Source organism: Pelodiscus sinensis, chromosome 10 (assembly GCF_049634645.1).
Source record: "Pelodiscus sinensis isolate JC-2024 chromosome 10, ASM4963464v1, whole genome shotgun sequence".
Taxonomy (NCBI): Eukaryota; Metazoa; Chordata; order Testudines; family Trionychidae; genus Pelodiscus; species Pelodiscus sinensis.
Window position 1 is genome coordinate 10,519,916 of NC_134720.1, and position 19,545 is coordinate 10,539,460.

Here is a 19,545-nt window from a genome sequence, read left to right on the forward strand (position 1 = left end):
ATGTTAGGCATCCTGTAAGCATCGATCTTCTTGACAAAAACCGAAACAAAGAAGTCATTAAGCACCTCTGCCATTTCCAAGTTTCCTGTTATTGTTTCTCCCTCTTCACTATGCAACGGGCCTACCCTGTCCTTGGTCTTCCTCTTGCTCCTAAAATACTTGTACAAGATCTTCTTATTACCCTTTATGCCTACATATCCTTTATATTAAGATAACAGACTTTACTAAAAACATCAGCAGTAACACAGAACATCGAGGACACAGCAATAATAGCATTTCAGACCATTAATATCTGACAAAAAAAGAAATCAAGCAATTGTGTAAAATGTCTAGCTAGGTTAGATTTGGCGTTTGGTCTGTAAAGAGAACAAAACAATTCACTCGATGAACAAAGTAAAATAATCTTTAATGAAATTCCAGTGTAAAACAATTGTCTAATCCAAAGGTAAATATATATTTATTTTTCTTTCAAATGTCAACACAAATTGAGAGCTACCAGTGGTCTTTGGAGAATAAACAGTAGTTAAGCTCCATCTTGCTAATGTTCAGAAACAGTATATGTTACACCTTTAAACCAGCAGTTTCTATTGCACATCTCACAACTGCTCTCCATTTAAGCACCTAAAAAGCTGATACCTCACTAAATAAATTAAAACAAATCCAGTTTCTTTAGCAACCATCTTAAAAACTGAACACAAAATTCCTGGAGAAGTAATAAAACTAAAACTGCAGACTTTTAATAAATATAGTACGAAGAGATTTATAACTCCTGATTGGTATTTTATAACATGTTGAATTTTATGTATAGACTATTTTTTAAACAAATACCTATTGGGTGGTACAAATTCCTTATTATTTTGGGACATATGATCTGTTAATCAATATTTGTATTATTTTTAAGTACAAATTTCCATATAGATACTTTACACAGTATGTTTATGTTATGAACTTCAGTGGAAGACTGAGTCAAGCAATTCTTTGCAGATAGAGGAAATTTCATTTTTTGTGACAAGTTAAAAAACAGATTAATTGTATACCACCTTTTGGGAGGGACTTTTAAAAGCATGTAGCATTGACCTAATTGCTCCCAGTGAAGTCAATGGAAGCAAAGTTAGGCCAAATACTAAGTGCTTTTGAAGAATTACCATTAGAAATCTTACAAATATCTATATACTGTTCTTTCAGCAGCAGTATAAAACTTTAAGCACCTCCCCGTAATTCAACAACTGGCTACTCTTTACAGTGAAATTCATCAATACATGTATGCAAGTGTGGCAGACTTCCTATGGAAAAAATAAATGCGGCATGGTCATGTTTAGCTAGAAGAAATAAAAATCATTCACCCTTCTTTTAAGTCTCAATTTTAAAACAGTGAGTAGTTCCATAGGAGGTCTCCAAATCTCCCAAGGGTGTAGATAACATACAAAAACATACAAAACCAAAATATTTACTCTTTTTTAAAGTACCAAGAATTTAAAAAAGTATCTAGAAGCTCTCAGCGTGCAAAATCAGCAGGAACTGATTATCCAGGATGTTTATTGTTGTATAGAAAGTCTTGGAATCAAGCATTCAGAAGCAGAGTGCAAAAGAATCAGCAGTTATCCAGGCCACTTCCTTTTTTCTATTTGAAATACATTTTGTTGGTCAAGTCTATAGTTCCCTTTTTAAACACTTGCTGTCAGAGTAATGTTCAATTTAGTGCAAATCTAAAAACCACCTAGGATCTGTAATCTTTTCGAACAGTGTGAGCCATCCAGTTCACTTTTGTAGTCCAACTTTCCCGGAGTGCTTCATCAAATTTTTGCTTAAATTGTTTTAGTGCTTCTTCCTCACTCTTCCCTAAGGCAAGAGAGTCCTAAAAACAAAAAGGAAACAAAACAATATTGTTCAGGAAATTAATTTTTCTAAATCACATTCTTCATTTTCTACTTTAAATCTTTTGTTCATTTATCAATACTGATATTTTCTAGAGATGATGATAAAATTAGAAAGAGGAAATCAACTTTGGACAGTGTTTACTGATAAAGCAACAAACAACTGCTGAAGAACATGTAACTGAAAGTTATGAGCAACATACAGGCAGATGGCAACTCTGTGTTGGCAAAAAATGAATTTATAAAGAATCTAAAAAAGTGGCAGCCTGGAAAAGCTGGTATGAAAAATGTACTTTTTTACCCAAATAAAGCAATTAACATGCTACACTGTTCAATGGTGCAAATCAGTCATCCTATATAAAATGTGAACGACTTCCCTAGATAATGTTAAGATACTTTTAAAACTATTTCTTTATTTTGACCTAAAAATTAAGCAAAGCCTTTTTTGCCACAGCACTGTGTTCCTCAGCAATTTGTTAGGTCATAAAAAACTTCGGAGGGGATACAAGTCTCTTCAGCTCCTACTAATCTTAATGAAATCAGCACCCCAGAGGGTGAGAATCTGACCTCTTAAGAGCCAAGTGGAAAAGGGCACAAGGATTCATAAGGGTAGAGTCCTTGGGTCAGGACTCTACATGCTAGTTTGCCAAAGTGCGTCACGTAAGATCTCTGTCTGGTCCCTATAATTATTGCAAAATGTATGTATGGATAATGATGCAAGCAGTTATGTAAATATAATGCAAATTATGTTCTTAAGGTCTGTGACTTGGGACTGGTTAACAGAAGGTGTTAAACAAAGTTCCTTCAGGCCACAGATGCTTAACTATCTGTCTGGTTATAGGTAATTGTGCACTGTATGCTTCAAAAATGCACATCAAATGATAGTAATGTCTCCAGGGCTGTGTCCAGACTCAGGGTTTTTTTTCGAAAAAAGTAGCCTTTTTTCGAAAAAACTTCACCAGCGTCTAGACTACAGCCGCGTTCCTTCGAAATTAAATCGAAAGAACGCGGCTTTTCTTTCGACGGCGGTAAACCTCATTTCACAAGGAAGAACGCCTTTTTTTGAAAGTGCTCTTTCGAAAAAAAGGCATTCTTGAATGCCAACAGGGCTTTTTAGAAAGAGAGCATCCAGACTTACTCGCTACTTTCTTTCAAAAAAGCGACTTGCTTTTTCGAAATTTCCACTTGCAGTCTAGACGCTCTTTTTCGAAAGAGGCTTTTTCGAAAGATACTTTCGAAAAAGCCTCTTTCAAAAGAGGCTTGCAGTCTAGACATAGCCCAGGGGAGATTCTAGATAGGAAAAAACAAGCAGTTGGGACTACACTTTTTACAAGTGACAATGAATCATTGGAACTATATCTTCCATAACTGGAGCTCTTTGAGAGGGGGTGCTGCTCATGTCAATTTAACATAGGTGTGGGCATTCGCCACAGGCACTGGTACCAGAAGATTTTCCCTTGGCAGTACTTGTAGGGGAGCCAACACAGGGGGGAAGGAGAGTGGGAAGCTGAATGGACATGAGCAACACAACTCAAAGAACAGAGTCTTTTCTTCTTTGAGTGACTGCTCATTTTCATTCAATGTGGGTGACTGCAGACAGTAAGTGTAGAGGTGGGAGAAGTTCACTGACATCCCAAGAGCCCTTTCACAGCCCTTCCAAAGGCAACATCCTCTCAGGCATACTGTATAGCAGTGGTTCTCAAACTTTTTGGCCTGTGGCCCACATAGCTCAATGTAAACCTTTCCGCAACCACCAGCTGCTAATGGAAACTCTCCGTTAATTATGTCATTACGCTCAAGCCATTTTGCTAGTGCTGCAGTTAGGGAAAATGATTTAATTTAAACCAGTAAGAAAGGAAATATTAATTTAAATTATTAAACAGATTAAGCACTTTAAAACTCATGTTAGTTTATCATACTTCAAAGAAAATATTAATTTATGTCCAACACAAAAGGTTTCCATGTTTTCTTTATTTATAGCAGGGGTGGGGGACCTTTTTTGTATTGGGGGCCACTGACCCACAGAAAAATCAGTTGAAGCAGCAAAAAATCCCATCAAAACCCCTCAACCCTCATTGATGTTGCCCCCAACTGAGACACCTCACTCCTCTGGTGTTCCAGCTGCACAGGGGGAGAGAGAGGGAGGACTGAGGTTCAGAGCTTCCCATAGACCAGATTTACTCTTCTGGGTTTCTGGGGTTAGTGGATTTTGTGGACCGTCCTCGACTCTGGGGTGGGTGAATTCAGTGTGCATGACAGAGCTGCCAGCAAGTGGCATAGGAATGGGGGTACAGGAGGGGATAAGGGTGCAAGTTCTGGATGGGAGATAGGGTGCAGTGTAGGCTGGGAGTAGGGTGTCTAGCCAGGGAGGATGGTGCAGGAGCAGGCTGGGGGTAGGAGGGCAGGGATTCTGGCAAAGGGGAAGGGTTTAGGAGCATGGGAGGATGCAGAAGCAGGCTGGGAGTGCAGGGTCTCAGTGGAGGGGGTTGGTCGCGAGGGGGAAGGGAGCACTTACTTGCCTTCTCACCCCGTACCACTCATAGGCACAGCCTTCTGCTGCTCCCATTGACCAGATTCCAGCCAATGGGAGCAGCACATCTGCGTGCTACTGTTCCCCCTGTCATGGGAGGGGGAGTGGTAGTATGCAGAACTACTTCTGGCTCCATTTATTTCCTATAAGTCATATCATGCAGCGAGGCTTCGGGCTCGGGGCTCTCTCCCCACTCCATCCCTCCCTACCTCGCTCCCCACCACTGGCACGCTAAACTCATGGGGGGTACCAGGCTGGAGTGCCAGTGCGAGCTCCCTGTTGAGGAAGGGGAGGCTGAGCTCAACCACGGATCACCTGGAAGGGCCGCAGACTGCAGTTTGAGAACCACTGGTGTATAGCAAAGGTGTGCATCAAGGACCATGTTACAGACTTACAAATGTCCAGGATAGGAAAACTGATGAGGCTGGTGACCAAGGAGGATTGTGCTCTGGTTAAGTGAGCCCTGATAAGTGGGGTCAGCTGAGTATCTGCCAACTGATAGCATGCTTGAATATAGGAGGATACCCAATTGGCAATCCTTTGTGTGGCTACTAAGAGTCTATTTATTTATTTATTTAAAATGTTTTTACCCCGCCTATTTAAAATATTTGAGGCAGCTGACAAAATTTTTTAAAGATGCAATACAAATATATATAAAAATTAAAATACAAGACTCCAGAAGGACATAAAACCTGTTAAAAACATCTCAAGAGGAGGCACACACACACACACACACACACACACACACACACGCAAAAAGGGTGGCCTTAGAATGCAAACGTTGCACCATTTGAATATCCTGAGGAAGAGAATTCCACAGCCTGGGAGCAAAGGCTGAGAAAGCTCTGCTCCACATATATGTTAATCTTATCTCCATAAGTGAGGGAACATGGAGCAGACTCTTCCCAGCTGACCTCAATCCCTGGGCAGGTTCATATGGGAGAAGACGGTCCTTCAGATACCCCAGACCCAACCCATTTAGGGCTTTATTGGTCATAACCAAGACCTTAAATTGTGCCCAGAAACATACTGGAAGCTCATGCAGCTGCCGGAGCACTGGCATAATGTGCTCTGTATAACAAGTATTAGTTAAAATTTGAGCAGCTGCATTCTGGACCAGTTGAAGTTTTTGAAGGCTCTTTAGAGGCAGCCCCACATAAAAGCGCATTACAGTAATCCAGTCGGGATGTAACAAGAGCCTGGACCACTGTGGCCAAGTCATGCTAGTTCAGGAAGGGTTGCAGCTGGCGGATCAGACGAAGCTTTCCAAAAGCACTTCTGGCCACTGAAGAAATCTGGTTTTCAAATGTTAAAAAAGGGTCTAGGAGGACTCTCAAACTGTATACCTGTTCTTTCAGGGGGAGGGTAACCATGTCTAGGACAGGTGCCACGCTACATTTCCGAACAGATGGCCTCCTGATCCACAGGACCTCAGTCTTATCTGGATTCAACTTCAGCTTGTTTGACTTCATCCAAACCATCACTGCCTCCAGACACTGGTTTAGATCAGTCACCGCCACACCTGGTTCTGATGTCACAGGGAAATAGAGTTGGGTGTCATCTGCATATCGATGGCACCGTCCTCCAAAACTCCCTATGACCTCTCCCAGCGGCTTATTGTAGATGTTAAACAGCATAGAGGACAAGGTGGAACCTTGTGGGACCCCACAGCATAATCACCATGGGGTCGAATAGCAGCCCCCTAGCTCCACCTTCTGAAAGCATCCCGACAGGTATGATTGGAACCACTGTAGAACAATGCCTCTGGTACCCAGCTCTGTCAGGTGCTCCAGAAGGATACCATGGTGGATGGTATCAAAAGCTGCTGAGAGGTCCAAGAGAATCAACAGGCATGCACTCCCCGTCTATCTCCCGACGTAGGTCGTCTACCAGGGCAACCAAGGCAGTTTCAGTTCCAAAACCCGGCATAAAGACAGACTGAAATGGATCTAAATAGTCTGTTTCTCCCAAGAAAGCTTGGAGTTGCAACACCACCACCCGCTCACGTGCCTTGCCCAAGAAGGGAATATTAGCAACTGGGTGATAGTTATTCAAATCATGTGAGTCCAGGGAATGTCTTAAGTAACGGTTTTATCACTGCCCCTTTCATGGCAGCAGGAATCATACCAGATCTAAAAGACACATTAATAATTTCCTGGACCCAACCAGTCATCTCTTCCCGGCTAGATTTAATAAGCCATGAAGGGCAAGGCCTTCACCCCCCTGACCCGTGAGGCAATAGTGGGAATAAAAGCCAGTGTTGTGGTACTGGTGGGGAACATGTTCCACTGCTTTGATGGAGAGCAGGTGGACGATCTCTTGACACAGGATGGTCTTGTTAGATGGGTCCCTGAAGGAGAATGGGGTGGGTGGTTGGAGTTTTGGAAAGGACAGGAATGGTATGTAGTATCCGTTCTTTCTGATGTTCAACACTCACTTGTCAGATGTTATGAGGCACCAGTGGTGATAAAATGGTGCTAGGCGTTGTGTGGGCATTGGAGTGCCATGAAGGATGGGAGAGGAGGGACAAGTTTGACAACTCCCGACCTTGAACTTCAAACTGTTTTTCTAGCATTAGAGGGCTGGGACGTGGTGGGTTGTTCAGCGGATTGTCGCCTATGTTTTGGCGTTGTTGCTTTCTATGGTCATAGTGCCTTTGTGGTTGAGTAAAGAAGGCAGGTCTATACCCCTGAGTATAGCCCTTATTTTGTTTATGTTTCTGCACAGGAACCTGGATGCCCAGCATGCGAAGGGAGGCTCTGGAATTTTTCAGGGAGTGCAATGAACCGTCAGAGGACTCTGTGAAAAGTTTTGGGCCCTTGAATGGGAGATCCCTGACCCTTGTCTGAACCTCTTTTGGGAAGCCAGATCTATGGAGCCAGGATGCTCTCCTCATCACTACTGCGGCTGCAAGGGAACCAGCAGCGGTGTCAGCAGAATCAAAGGAGAACTGTAAGGCCCTGGCTATTAGGGAGCTCTCGTTTGTTTTGGCTTTAAACTGTTCCCTTTTGTGTCTGGTATTTACTTAATAAAAGTGGATATCTGTTCAAAAATGTGATGTGTGTGTTTTGCCAGCATGGCTGCATGATTGGAAATGCATAGTTGGAAGGAGACAGATGAGTAGGCTCTCCTACCCATGAGATCAAGCCATTTCCACTCTATCAGGGGGAATGGATTTTGGTAAGGTATGTTTGTGTAGATACAGCTCGTTAATCCCTGTATTAATAATTTTCTCATTGAAATTTTTATTTTAACTTTGAATCAAGTCCTTTTAGCATTGTAATAAGTCTTTAGCTTTGTTGTATTAAGTCCTTTTATATAGAAACTTTTTATGCTTTCATATAGAACATAGAAACGTTGTATTAAGTCTTTTTACATGGAAACCTTATATCTTGTAGACTTTGTACCCCTCTTTTTGCTTAATTGATTTTCCTGTTGAGTGAACGAGGTGTGAATGGATAAGGCATGAAAGACAAGCACCTCCCTGTATTTGCAATGGTTGGAGAGGGGTGGAAGCCAAATCCAAGAACAATGAGAGCTGTGAAGTGGGCTCATTGAAAACAGATTGGACCTATGGACGCCTTGGGAGTCAGCAGCAAGTGCCTACTTTTGGAAGGACCCTCTTTGAAGGTGAATGTGGTAGTATTAAGACAACCCAGAAGAAGGTGTCACAGATGTTTAACTGCATATGACGACTCTCACAGATGATGCATATGCATGTGATGACTAACTGGTATAGAGCTGCATGAGAGGGAAGACACTATAAAGCTAAGGCATTTTGCAGAGGGACCCTGGGTTTTCGTTTTGTCAATATGAGATCATCGATATGGATCGGCAGAAGACCGGCTCCACCCCTCTCCCATCTAACTCACCTGACCAGTGCAGTTAGGGGGAGCAACTATTGGATACATTTTTCTGTCCACTGGTGATATGGTGGCTGGTGTTTGCCACCAGTTTTTAGTGGGATCCATGAAGACAGGTTCCATGGGTAGTGCTAATTTTACTGATGGTTTAGTGTGCAGGATGCTGGTAAGCTTATGTTGGGTGTCGAGCTGTGTCATTAATGAGATTTCTAACACATCAGCCACCTTCTGAAAAGGTCCTGAATAGCCCTGGAATAGGGAATAGGTGGCATAAGGGTATCCTCTAGAGGAGAGCTGAGTTGGCAGGTGTGATGAGTCATTGGTATCATCATCAAAAAAGGGATGATCGGTGTCAGTTTGGTCCCCAGACACATCTAGAGAGGTCATCTAGAGAGTCTGACCAGCATGCTGACCTTGTTGCTGCTTCTGGGGTGCTCTGAGAGATGCCCAGGAGTCCCAGTATGACCAAGCGGGAGGCCTGGGCATAAGAGGCTGTAGCCTCTGGTCAGGGTGCCATTGAGGCATCATTGGTTGTGGGAGAGGTGTCCTCCTTCTGGGGGAGGAATGCCTGGGTGAGGCAGCATTTGAAAGAGACACAGCTTCCTCCTTGCTATAGGAGGGAGGTGCAGGAGCTGTTATACGTGCTGGAGAGAACCTGGGAAATGTCAGAGAGGTGTCAGTACCGAAAAGCGGAGTAGTGGGTGCTGAGGTAGCCTTTATCCTGTCCATAGAATAAAAGAATAAATTTGAGGCATAGGCGGCAGGGGCTACTGTGGCAGTGAGCCTTTTGCCTTGCCAGAGTGCGAGGTGGATGCACACACTGGCAGAGTCGAGCATGGGGCTTTAGTCAACCCGCTATTTTTATCAGAGGCAGAGCGCGAGGTTTGTGCAGGCGGTGTAACAACTGCCTAGAGATTTTTTGTGCCACCAAGGGCTTAGGCTTGCAAGCCTGTTTCAGCATTGAAGCCAGGTCTTGGACCCTTGGGACGCAGGGGGTGATAGTGGCCTTGGCAAGATATTGTCTGGAGCCCCTACAGGGGATGGAACTGGCTTGGAACTGTGGGATCACCCTTTCCTCGGTGAAAGGGATTCCCTGCTGATATCTACATTTACCCTCTTAAATTGTTTAGAGGATGCAGAGCTCACAGCTGAGGCAGCTTCCGCCACCTTATCTGACATCGCTGCTGCGAGCATATAAGTGGAGATGCAGAAAAATGCCAGAAATTAAGTCTGGTCAGAATGCTGTTCAAGTGAAATAGCTGTCTCGGTGTATTTGTTTCGGCAATCAGGGCTCTGTGAAGAACTCCCTGAGGTACTCAGGCAGTGGAGCTAATCGAACGCCTGTCTGGGTGGGAAAAATATAAGTGGCAGATAGGTGGTGTCTATGTGCCGGCCACTGTTGTGTATGCCTGAGATGGGGGGCCACTGTTGTGTATGCCTGAGGTGTGTATGCCAGAGGTATGAGAAGGAGTTGCAGATGATCTCCTCAGGCTGATGAATCAATGAACAAAATAGTAAGAACTTGTAAAACATTAAAAGGTTAAAAAAGATTAAATAGATTAAAAGATGTTAGGGGGAACCCGAGGGGGCGATCAAAGCAGTGGGCCAAAAGCCTCTGCTTATTTGCGGTTCCACAGTTTGCAGCCGGGTAAAGATAATGGTTTCAAAGCTACCCCTGACTAAAACTCTAAGATGAAAGCTATCTAAATGAGGAGCTCAATGTAGAGCACACTGCGGCTTCCAACCAGCATCAGACACGGCAGAGAAGGAACTTAGGGGTCGGGGTTTGTGCATGTGCATTAGCCACTTGCGCATCAGGAATGCTGTGCAAACAGCCTAGCTAAAGCACTGCTATACAAATCTTCTGGCCGGGCGCACAGAGGCACCCAAACAGCTAAGGTGGAGCACCCAGAGAGACAGCCTCAAAGAAGTTAGGTCTCAGATGCACCTTGTCTTTAAAGTACACAATGTTTGGGAACTCTGAAATCTAGGCATGCAACTTGGAGACCCTCTTAATCAACTTAAATGTCACGAGGAAAGCCATCATGGGATTGAACTGTGGTTCAGTAAGTCTGGAGAAAACCAGGTTAAGGTCCCATTGAGGAACAGGGGGCTGTACATATGGAAAGAACCACCCAAGAACCCCTCAGGAATCTCACCATAATGTTAGGGGAAAAAATAGACCTTGCATCAGTGTTTGAAAAGCCGAGATCACCGCCAAGTGCACTTGGATAGACGTTAGTACCAAGCCCTTTTCTTTCAAGTGGAGAATATAATCCAAGATGATCTGGACAGAAACCTCCATAGGGGTGAGACCTGCTGGACAGAATCCATTTGACTACACAACTCTTCCTGGTCAATGGCTTATTGTTTCCCAAAAGGACATGCTGAACTGCATTTGAACAGGATCGCTCCTCCACATTCAGCTATGGAGCAGCTACACCATGAGGTAAAGTGATGGCAGATCTGGATGGAAAAGGCAGCAGTGATCCTGAGAGCAGGTCTGGGCAGCGTGCAGGAGCCACAAGGGAGGGAGGACACCATGAGGCTCATCAGAGTAGCATACCAATGCTGATGGTGCCATAGCAGCACTATGAGAATGATCTTCACCCTGTCTTGTCTGACTTCCAAAAACAGCCTGGCGATGGTGGTAATTGGGGGAAATGTATACAAATGTTCACCTGAACATGGGAGGAGGAAGGCCTCTGCCAAGAACCCCTCATCCACTCACTGTCTGGAGCAGAAGATGCAACACTTTGCATTCTGTGCTGTGGTGAAGAGGTCCACCTAGGGAGTGCCCCACTTCTAGAAGAGCATGGTGGCAACTAGCAGATGGAGAGTCTCTTGTAATGAGAAGAGAACTGTCTGCTCAGCTCGTCAGCTAAGAGATTCCCCACACGTAGAAGATGGCAAGCCTCCAGATGAATACTGTGCTGGATGCAGAAGTACCAGAGGCAGATGGCCTCCTGACAAAGCGTGCCAGAGCAAGCCCCACCCCAGTACAGAACATCGTGGCCATTCTGTCTGTGAAGACTTGGACCACTCTGCCTGCCAGGTGCGGGAGGAAGACCTTGCATGCTCTGCGAACCATTTATAGCTCCTTGACATTTATGGAGAGCGGTGTTCCCAGCTCAACACGTCTGATACTGGCTTGAAGGAGGAGTGGGGAGAGGTCCAGAATGGTACTCCCAACAGAATATTTTTGGGACTCATCCACCAGGCATAAGAACTGAGAAGTAGGTTTGTGGTGTCCAGAGGGGGTATAAACTGGTGCCAGCCACTGCTGGAGAGGGCACATCCAAAACACACGTTTAAATATGCCGTAAGCGGATGCCACTATGCGCATGAGAAACAGAAGGCAGTCACTGGCTGTAGCGGTTGGAGACGTGCTCAGGAAGTCTATAATGTCCATGAGGGTACATCATTTGTCCAGAGGAAGGAATGCCCTCACCACGGCTGAATCGAGTACTGCACCATAAATTCTATGCATTGGAGTCACTAAGGGTACGTCTACACTGCATCCCTAGTTCGAACTAGGGATGCAAATGGAGACGACCGAAGTAGTTAATGAAGCGGGGATTTAAATATCCCGCGCTCCATTAACATGATCTCGCCGGCGCGCTAGTTCGAATCACGGCTGATTCGAACCAGGAAGTGCGCGCTGGGACGCGTTAGTTCGGACTAAAGCCCTTAATCCGAACTAATGTTACTCCTCATTTTTTGAGGAATAACATTAGTTCGGACTAAGGGCATTAGTCCAAACTAACGCGTCCCAGCGCGCACTTCCTGGTTCGAATCAGCCGTGATTCGAACTAGCGCGCCGGCGAGATCATGTTAATGGAGCGCGGGATATTTAAATCCCCGCTTCATTAACTACTTTGGTCGTCTCCATTTGCATCCCTAGTTCGAACTAGGGATGCAGTGTAGACGTACCCTAACTGTTGCTTTTCTATGCTTACAAACAGGCTGAGGTGATGACAGGTGGAGCAGAAGAACCACATGCATGTGGACCTTGGGAGTTGCCCTTGATGAGTCAATTGTCCAGGTAAAGTAAAATCTGCACCCCTGGTCGTCTGAGGTGGGCGCCAACCACTGACATACATTTGGTAAATAACCAAGGGGCTGTGGCTAGGCTGAACAGGAGAAGTGTGATTTGGTAGTAGTTTGTCCCCACCACGAACTGTAAGAAGCATTTGTGAGTCTTGAAATACATATCCTTGAGATAGAGGGCAGCATACTAATCTCCTGGATCCAAAGAGGGGATGATGGAAGCCAGGGAAACCATATGGGACTTGTACCTTGCCAGGTAGTGGTTTGAGCCATGCAGATCCAGAATGGGTTGGAGCCCCTCTTTTGTCTTTGAGCAGTGTTTCTCAAAATGGGCCATGGCTCTACTCTGAGAATGCTGCTAATGGGTCACTCCAGTTTGTTTTCTTAACAGTTCCACAGCCATGGAGCCTCATGGCTCTCATTGGCTGCAGTTCAGTGTTTGCAGCTAAGAGGAGCTGTGGGAAGAGGAGTGGCCCTGGTCACTGCTTCCCATGGCTCCCTATGGCTGCAATCCTGTGACTTCTTGCAGAAAGAGGGTCTTATGAGAAGGGTCCCAAAGAGAGACAGTGAAGGAGGTTGGGAGAGGGATGGAGGAGATCATATACCCTTATTGCACCATGGTGAGGACCCAGCAGCTATAGAGGGCAAGACAGGATGGAAAGAGTGCAACCGGTGGAAGGAGGATCCAGTGGTCTGAGAGGTACATCATTCTTTATTGTACCCTCAAAAAGGATGCTTGGAGTTGAACCCTAGGACAGAAGGAGCTGGGCTGCGTGGAATAGTGAGACTTAGACAATTTCTTTCCAAACCCCTTACAACTGACAGCTGGGAAGGCTGAGTAGGTGCAGTTTGGGGCTTATGTTTCTTACACACTAGCCCTAGGATGTGCAGCTCACGGATGCAGAGGGTGATGCGGGAGTCCTTCAACCCATGTAGTTGAGTGTCTTATCTGCTCTACAAACAGGGCTGCTGCATTGAAGGGTCGATCCATGGAATGAGTTGCTTTGTCTGCAGCATCCAAGGCTGCAACCCTAAGGCTCAAGCAACTGTTGCCCCCTCCTCTTCCAGAGCCTAAAACTCTTAGGCTACGTCTACACTGGCATGATTTTCCAGAAATGCTTTTAGCGGAAAAGCGCGTCTAGATTGGCAGGACGCTTTTCTGCAAAAGTAGTACTGTGCTGTTTACACTGGCCCTCTTGCGCAAATGATTTGCGCAAGAGGGCTTTTGCCCGAACGGGAGCAGGACAGTATTTCCGCAAGAACACTGATGATCTTACATGAGATCGTCAGTGTTCTTGCGGAAATTCAAATGGCCAGTGTAGACAGCTGGCAAGTTTTTCCATAAAAGTAGATGATTTTGCGGAAAAACTTGCCAGTCTAGACACAGCCTTTGAGTCCCCTGGGAAAGAAGATTCAAACATACAGACAGCTTGCCACATGTTTACCTACTAGTGGGTTATAAAGGCTTGGTTAGTCACCATCCAGAGCTTTAAGCTGCAAGATTAATACATTTTTCTCTCAAATCAAGTCTCTTTAAGTCAGTTTTTCAGAGTTGCCTCTTGCTGGTTTTGCCTCTCCTGGTGGATGACAGCTTCTATTACCAGGGTGGGAGTAAAGGTAGTCGTGCCTCTTTGCTGGTACAAAGTATTTGTGCTCCACCCACTTAGAGATGGGGGAACTGGAGGAGGGTATTTGCCACAAGGCCATTGCAATGTTGGCATTGGTGGTCACCTGGTTTCTCATGGGCTTGAGAGCGGCTGTGGGATTTATGCTGAACAGCCAATGAGCAATGCTGTGAAGCAGAGCAGGACCTCCAACGTGTGTTCCTCACGGACATGTTGCAAGGAGTCGTGAGCCAGGGAGTAGTACTGGCACAGTGAGTGGAGCCATGCCAGGGACCTGTCCATTGAACAGTGCATGGACCCGAGTGTACCATACATACCAGGATGCGTGTGCCTCAGGAAATTTGCACCAAGGTCCGGGGGAGTCCCACCTAGTGACCACACACCCTATCAAGGACAAGGCCAGGCTGCAGGCTCTGCAAATCTTGCCACAAAGAGATGAGATCTTGGACATTTACACTGAGCAAACACTCAGAAAATCAGCACCCAGTTTTCCTTCGCTGAGAGTACAAGTTTCCAGGATGCTTGTCTTTAGAATGAAGGATCACAACCAATTTGGCTGTTTGAAACTGGGGGAAAGAAACTCTGGGTGAATTAACCTTTATGAGCCATAGGAATAGTCTGTTAAGTTTAGGCTCTAGAGGACATGTCAGGATTTTATTTATGTTTGTATATTTTATATAATCTACTAGCTCCTTGAAGTTATTTTTTGTTATATCAAGCTTTTTAAAAATTATAAACATGTTTAAAACTGTCTGGTAAGCAGGACTGTACTGTTCTTTTGGGAGCAGATAATGACTAGTTGCTGTCTCTCAAGGGATCTTCATGGGGGTCCCTCAAAAATTTTGAGGGACATTTCTGCCAGGAGGCCTTAACATGAGAAGTGCTTGTGTATGACTGCTGAGGGTTAGTTTCCCAAATCCACCAGCTTCTGGCAACATAAGCACTGCCTTCCAGATCTCAGTCAACCCCCCTCCCCTTTACTAGTTAACGATAGGTACACTCAAGCCTCTGAGTGCCCTCCTAGTCTCATGATCTACTAGACACTCAGACTCCCAGATTCCAGTATCATATCTACAAAATAGTTGAAGGAAATGGGTCTGTGCTTAAGTTCTAGATATTACCTGAATATTACATGGAATGGAATCCCAGACTTAGAAAAGTACAGAAATGCATTTGCTGTATAACTATAAATAAACGTACAGGAGATACAAAGTTGTCATTCTGATTTTTACCTTGAGATACTGGATATCCTTGACAGAGGTTAGCTCTGGAAGCCCTGCAGTTAACATCAGTGCAAAGAGTGTGATAAATAAATTTCCATGTCTTCGCAGAATCAAGTATGCTTCTTCACAACACTGGCGGAACCTGACCATCCATCACAAAAACAAACATGCAATGCACATGAGGCAAGATCAGATACATGAAATAGTTCTTTACATGCCATCTGGCCCAATACATATTTTGGAAAATGAAATTAGGCTTAATATATGATTACTATCTGAAAGGATGCTATGAACTTTTATTTAGCTCTCCAGCTGTTCCGCTTCCAATGCCGCATTTTCTTTGCCAATATACAGTAAATGCAAAGAGCATCAAATGGAACTGTGGGCTAACTGCTTATTCTACAGGAGAAAATGTCTCATTGGCATAGGTTCCTTTTCCATTCTATCCAGCAGCACCAATTATAGAGAACTTTACGGCTCCACCTACCAGAAGCAAGAAGGCAAAAGCTCAATTATTCAAAAGGAGTGTATGAACATCAACACCCACTTCGTTGCCAATAGGGTTTCAATAGCAAAGTAAAGACTTACATCAATAAAATTCTCCGAGTGACTTGTCCTAAGGGTACATTTCCACTGCAGACTAAGCCCAGATCTGTGGAACCTGGCCTTGTGGATTCAGTGTTTCCAAGCCCATGCTTGACAGCTTTGTAAACTGCATTGTAAACCTAGCTTTATAAGTACTGGATCTGTCTCTCTCAACCTTGCTAATGCTTCAATACTGCACTTCTGACTTGGGTCAGTGGTTTGAGCTGCATCCATATTGCAAAATGACAGGGTATGAACCCAAGCACTTTGACCACTCCCCGAATCCTGAAGCAGAGTCCTACAACCTGGGACCTGAGTGCTTGCTGAGTCCAGCTGATTTGTGTGTGGACAGAAGGAGGGCATGTGCTCAAACTCAGTCAGAGTGGGTAGGAGTCAGGAACAATGTAAAAAGGGAGAAGAAAGGACTTTGACAAATAGAATTACTGGTAAGCAATTTTCCCTTGTTGCATATACTTTACCTTTCATACTAGCCAGTAACAGAAATCACAGTCAATTGCTGTTGTAAGCAATGGGTCAAAGGACTGGCAGCCAATCTGTACAGGCCCAAACTGGAAAGCACAAAGAAGGTCTCCACAACACCGTTGGTGGTATGTGTGTGTGCTCCCCAGTGAAACAAGCACTAATGTGGTAAGATCTAACTTGGCTACCTCATAACATTTGTTCTATAGTTTGTTCTATTGTTGGAGACCCATTTTGATAATCTTTGTAAGGATATTTCCTGACACTATTAGGGAAAGCCACTATCAGTGTAGGTGTATTCCTGAACTATTTTGTCCAGTTAAGATAGTATGACAATGTCCTTATTACAGTAAGTGTATGAAATTTAGCTTTCCCTGGATTTGAGTGCAACTTGGGAAAGAAAACTGGGTGATGAATAAACTGGTTCATATGGAAGTCAAAGAACTTTGGTCAGGAATTTAGGATGAACCCTGAGTGTAACGTTCTTATGAAAAACTGTGTGGGAGACACTCACCAGAAGGGCATGATTTCTCCTTTATTTGAGCAGATGCAGAGGCTACTAAAAAAAGCAGTCTTCAGTGATACATGATATAAGGTATAGGTTGCTAAATGTGGTTACAGAAATGTACAGTTTATAGGGAACACTGGTCACAGTGGATTCTCCATCACTGATAGTTATTACATCAAGACTGATTTTTTTTTTCTAACAGATCCGCTCTAGGAAATATTTTTGGGGAAATCTGTGGCCTGTGTAATACAGGTGGTCAAGTTGGATGACCACAATGGGTACTTGCTTTGGAACCTATGAATTTAGTGGAGGCTTTCCTGCTTTGGATGGAATGTTCTGAAAGAGTAGGGAACATACGCACAGAATAGTATCCATATGAACAATCACTAGAAAAAAAATTAGGCAATCAGGCTGCCATCTATGCATCGAGGTCTGGTGAGAACAACAAATGGAAAGGACATGGAGCTTAAAAATAGTAGTCTTGACTAAGAGATTCATTGTCCTTAGGATTCTGGTAGGCAGACCCATAATACTCTCAGTAATTGATTGTGGCTGAATACAATGGTAAATTACATTTAGCAAAGATCAGAAGAAAATTAGTTGAATTTGATGAGAAGCAGAGTTGAAGGATAATTTCTGGTAGTGGCAGAAACAACGTCAATTCTTACTTATACAGTAATTAAAAAGTGTGTTAAAATATATGTTCATTTTAACAATGAGTGGGTTTTAAATTCAGGAAAATCATTTATAAAAGTATGAACAAAGTAGATCTATACACAACCAATCTTTATCATAAAAGCAATCCTTCCTTTTTCTCTTTCACAAAAACAGTCAAAAATCAGTTTTAATACATAGCTACAGATAGCTACGTTTAATTGTTGAGACATCACTGCTGTGAATGCAGACTTAAGAATAGCCATACAGTGTTAGATCAATGGTCTATCTAGTTCAGTATTTTGCCTTCTGACACTGGCCAGTGTCAGATGCTTCAGAAGCAATGAAAAAAAATAAAACCTTAGCAATATATTGAGAAATCCATCCTGTTTCTCAGTTCAGCTTCTGATAAAGGCTTCAGGACACCCACAGCATGGGGATGCATCCATGGGCAACTTGGCTCATAGCCATTGATGGACTTATTTTTCATGATATAATCTAATTTTTTAAAACAGACCTTTGATATTCACAACATCTCATGATTCTATTCTCATCAGCAATACCAGCAAAATCCTGTAATTGCTAGAATTGCCCATGAAATCTTTTTTTAAACCAGCATTACATTAGCTATCTGCCAGTCACTTGTTATAGATGTTAACTTAAGCGATATGTACCTATCAAAGAGTAGTTCACCTATACGCATAGGATGTACAATATTTTCTTAATTCATTTTTAAACTAAATGAGTAAAAATTACTTCTCTTTTAAAAAGCAAAAGTTTGCGAAGGTATATTTTTCTTTAGTCTAGGCCCATTTGCATGCATGATCACTTTATATGTAATCAGCAAGCAATAAAATAACATAGGACTCTAAGCTAGAATTGTTCAATATACTTTGTTCCAGCTGTAAAGTGATAAGAGAAGTAATAACTTTATCCTAGACATCAAAACAATACTTACCGGCCAAATTTTTCAGTGTTTCCTGTTTTGCCTTGTTGAATGACATGAATGAAGTCATAGGTAAGAATGAAAGGCACTCGTTCCCTTTTAATTCCAAATTTGGATTTGAAGTTCCCAAGAATATGCCCAAAATCTATGTGAAAGAGCTAAACAAAAATAAGAATTAAAATTAATTTCTTCAGAAAAATATTCTATTTCTCTAATTTATGTTAAAAAACCAAAGAGGGGCTTGACAGGAATGATTAACTAAAAATGAAACAAAAAACAGGACTATGTAGCATTTTAAAGACTAACAAAATGGTTTATTAGGTGATGAGCTTTCGTGGGCCAGACCCACTTCCTCAGATCAAATAGTGGAAGAAAATTGTCACAACCATATATACCAAAGGATACAATCAAAAAAATTAACACATATGAAAAAGGACAAATCAAATTTCAAAACATAAGGGGTATGGGGGGAGGGGAAGGTAAATGTCTGTGAGCTAATGATATTAGAGGTGATAATTGGGGAAGCAATCTTTGTAATGGGTAAGATAATTAATGTCTTTGTTTAAACTTAGGTGTAAAGTGTCGAATTTAAACATGAATGTCAGTTCAGAGGATTCTCTTTCAAGTGTAGTCTTATAAGGTCTTTGAAGCAGGATGCAGGTAATCAAGTCGTTGAGACAATGTCCTTTCTGGTTGAAATGGCAAGAAACTCTTTTTATTTTGTGATCCTGTCTAATATCTGTTTTGTGGGCATTGATTCTTTGGCGAAGTGTCTGAGATGTTTGTCCAATGTACATAGATGGACACTTTCGGCACATGATAGCATAAATGATATTTATAAAAGACATTAGTTATCTTACCCATTACAAAGATAGCTTCCCCAATTATCACCTCTAATATCATTAGCTCACAGACATTTACCTCCCCCACCCCAACCCTCTTCTGTTCTGAAATTTGATTTGTCCTTTTCATGTGTATTCATTTTTTTGATTGTATCCTTTGGTATATAGTTTTTTGTTTCAGCTACATCAGACTAACATGGCTACATTTCTATCACTAACTAAAAATGAGACTCTTGATAATCCCCCCATGCTGCCTTAAAATTCCATATTTTGTGTCTCTCTGAAGCACATGCAATCCCTTGCGTAGATTTTTATTTTCAGTTTTTCAAAAACTGAATAGAAAAATCAATGATAGCAGCCTGGCT

At 43.1% G+C, this 19,545-nt stretch overlaps 1 protein-coding gene across 6 annotated transcripts in view; it reads right to left on the minus strand.

The window, feature by feature from the left end:
• Positions 1-381: 381 nt before the first annotated feature.
• The window catches only part of PIK3CB (phosphatidylinositol-4,5-bisphosphate 3-kinase catalytic subunit beta), a 229,428-nt gene continuing 210,264 nt past the window's right edge, over positions 382-19,545 (minus strand). For all 6 annotated transcript variants that reach the window (XM_075937524.1, XM_075937519.1, XM_075937522.1 and 3 more), the window contains 3 exons: positions 18,351-18,496; positions 15,175-15,307; positions 382-1,855 (listed from right to left, as the gene is read on the minus strand). In XM_075937524.1, the coding sequence (XP_075793639.1) occupies positions 1,718-1,855; positions 15,175-15,307; positions 18,351-18,496 (417 nt within the window). In that variant the 3' untranslated portion in view covers positions 382-1,717. The remainder of the gene's footprint in view (positions 1,856-15,174; positions 15,308-18,350; positions 18,497-19,545) is intronic.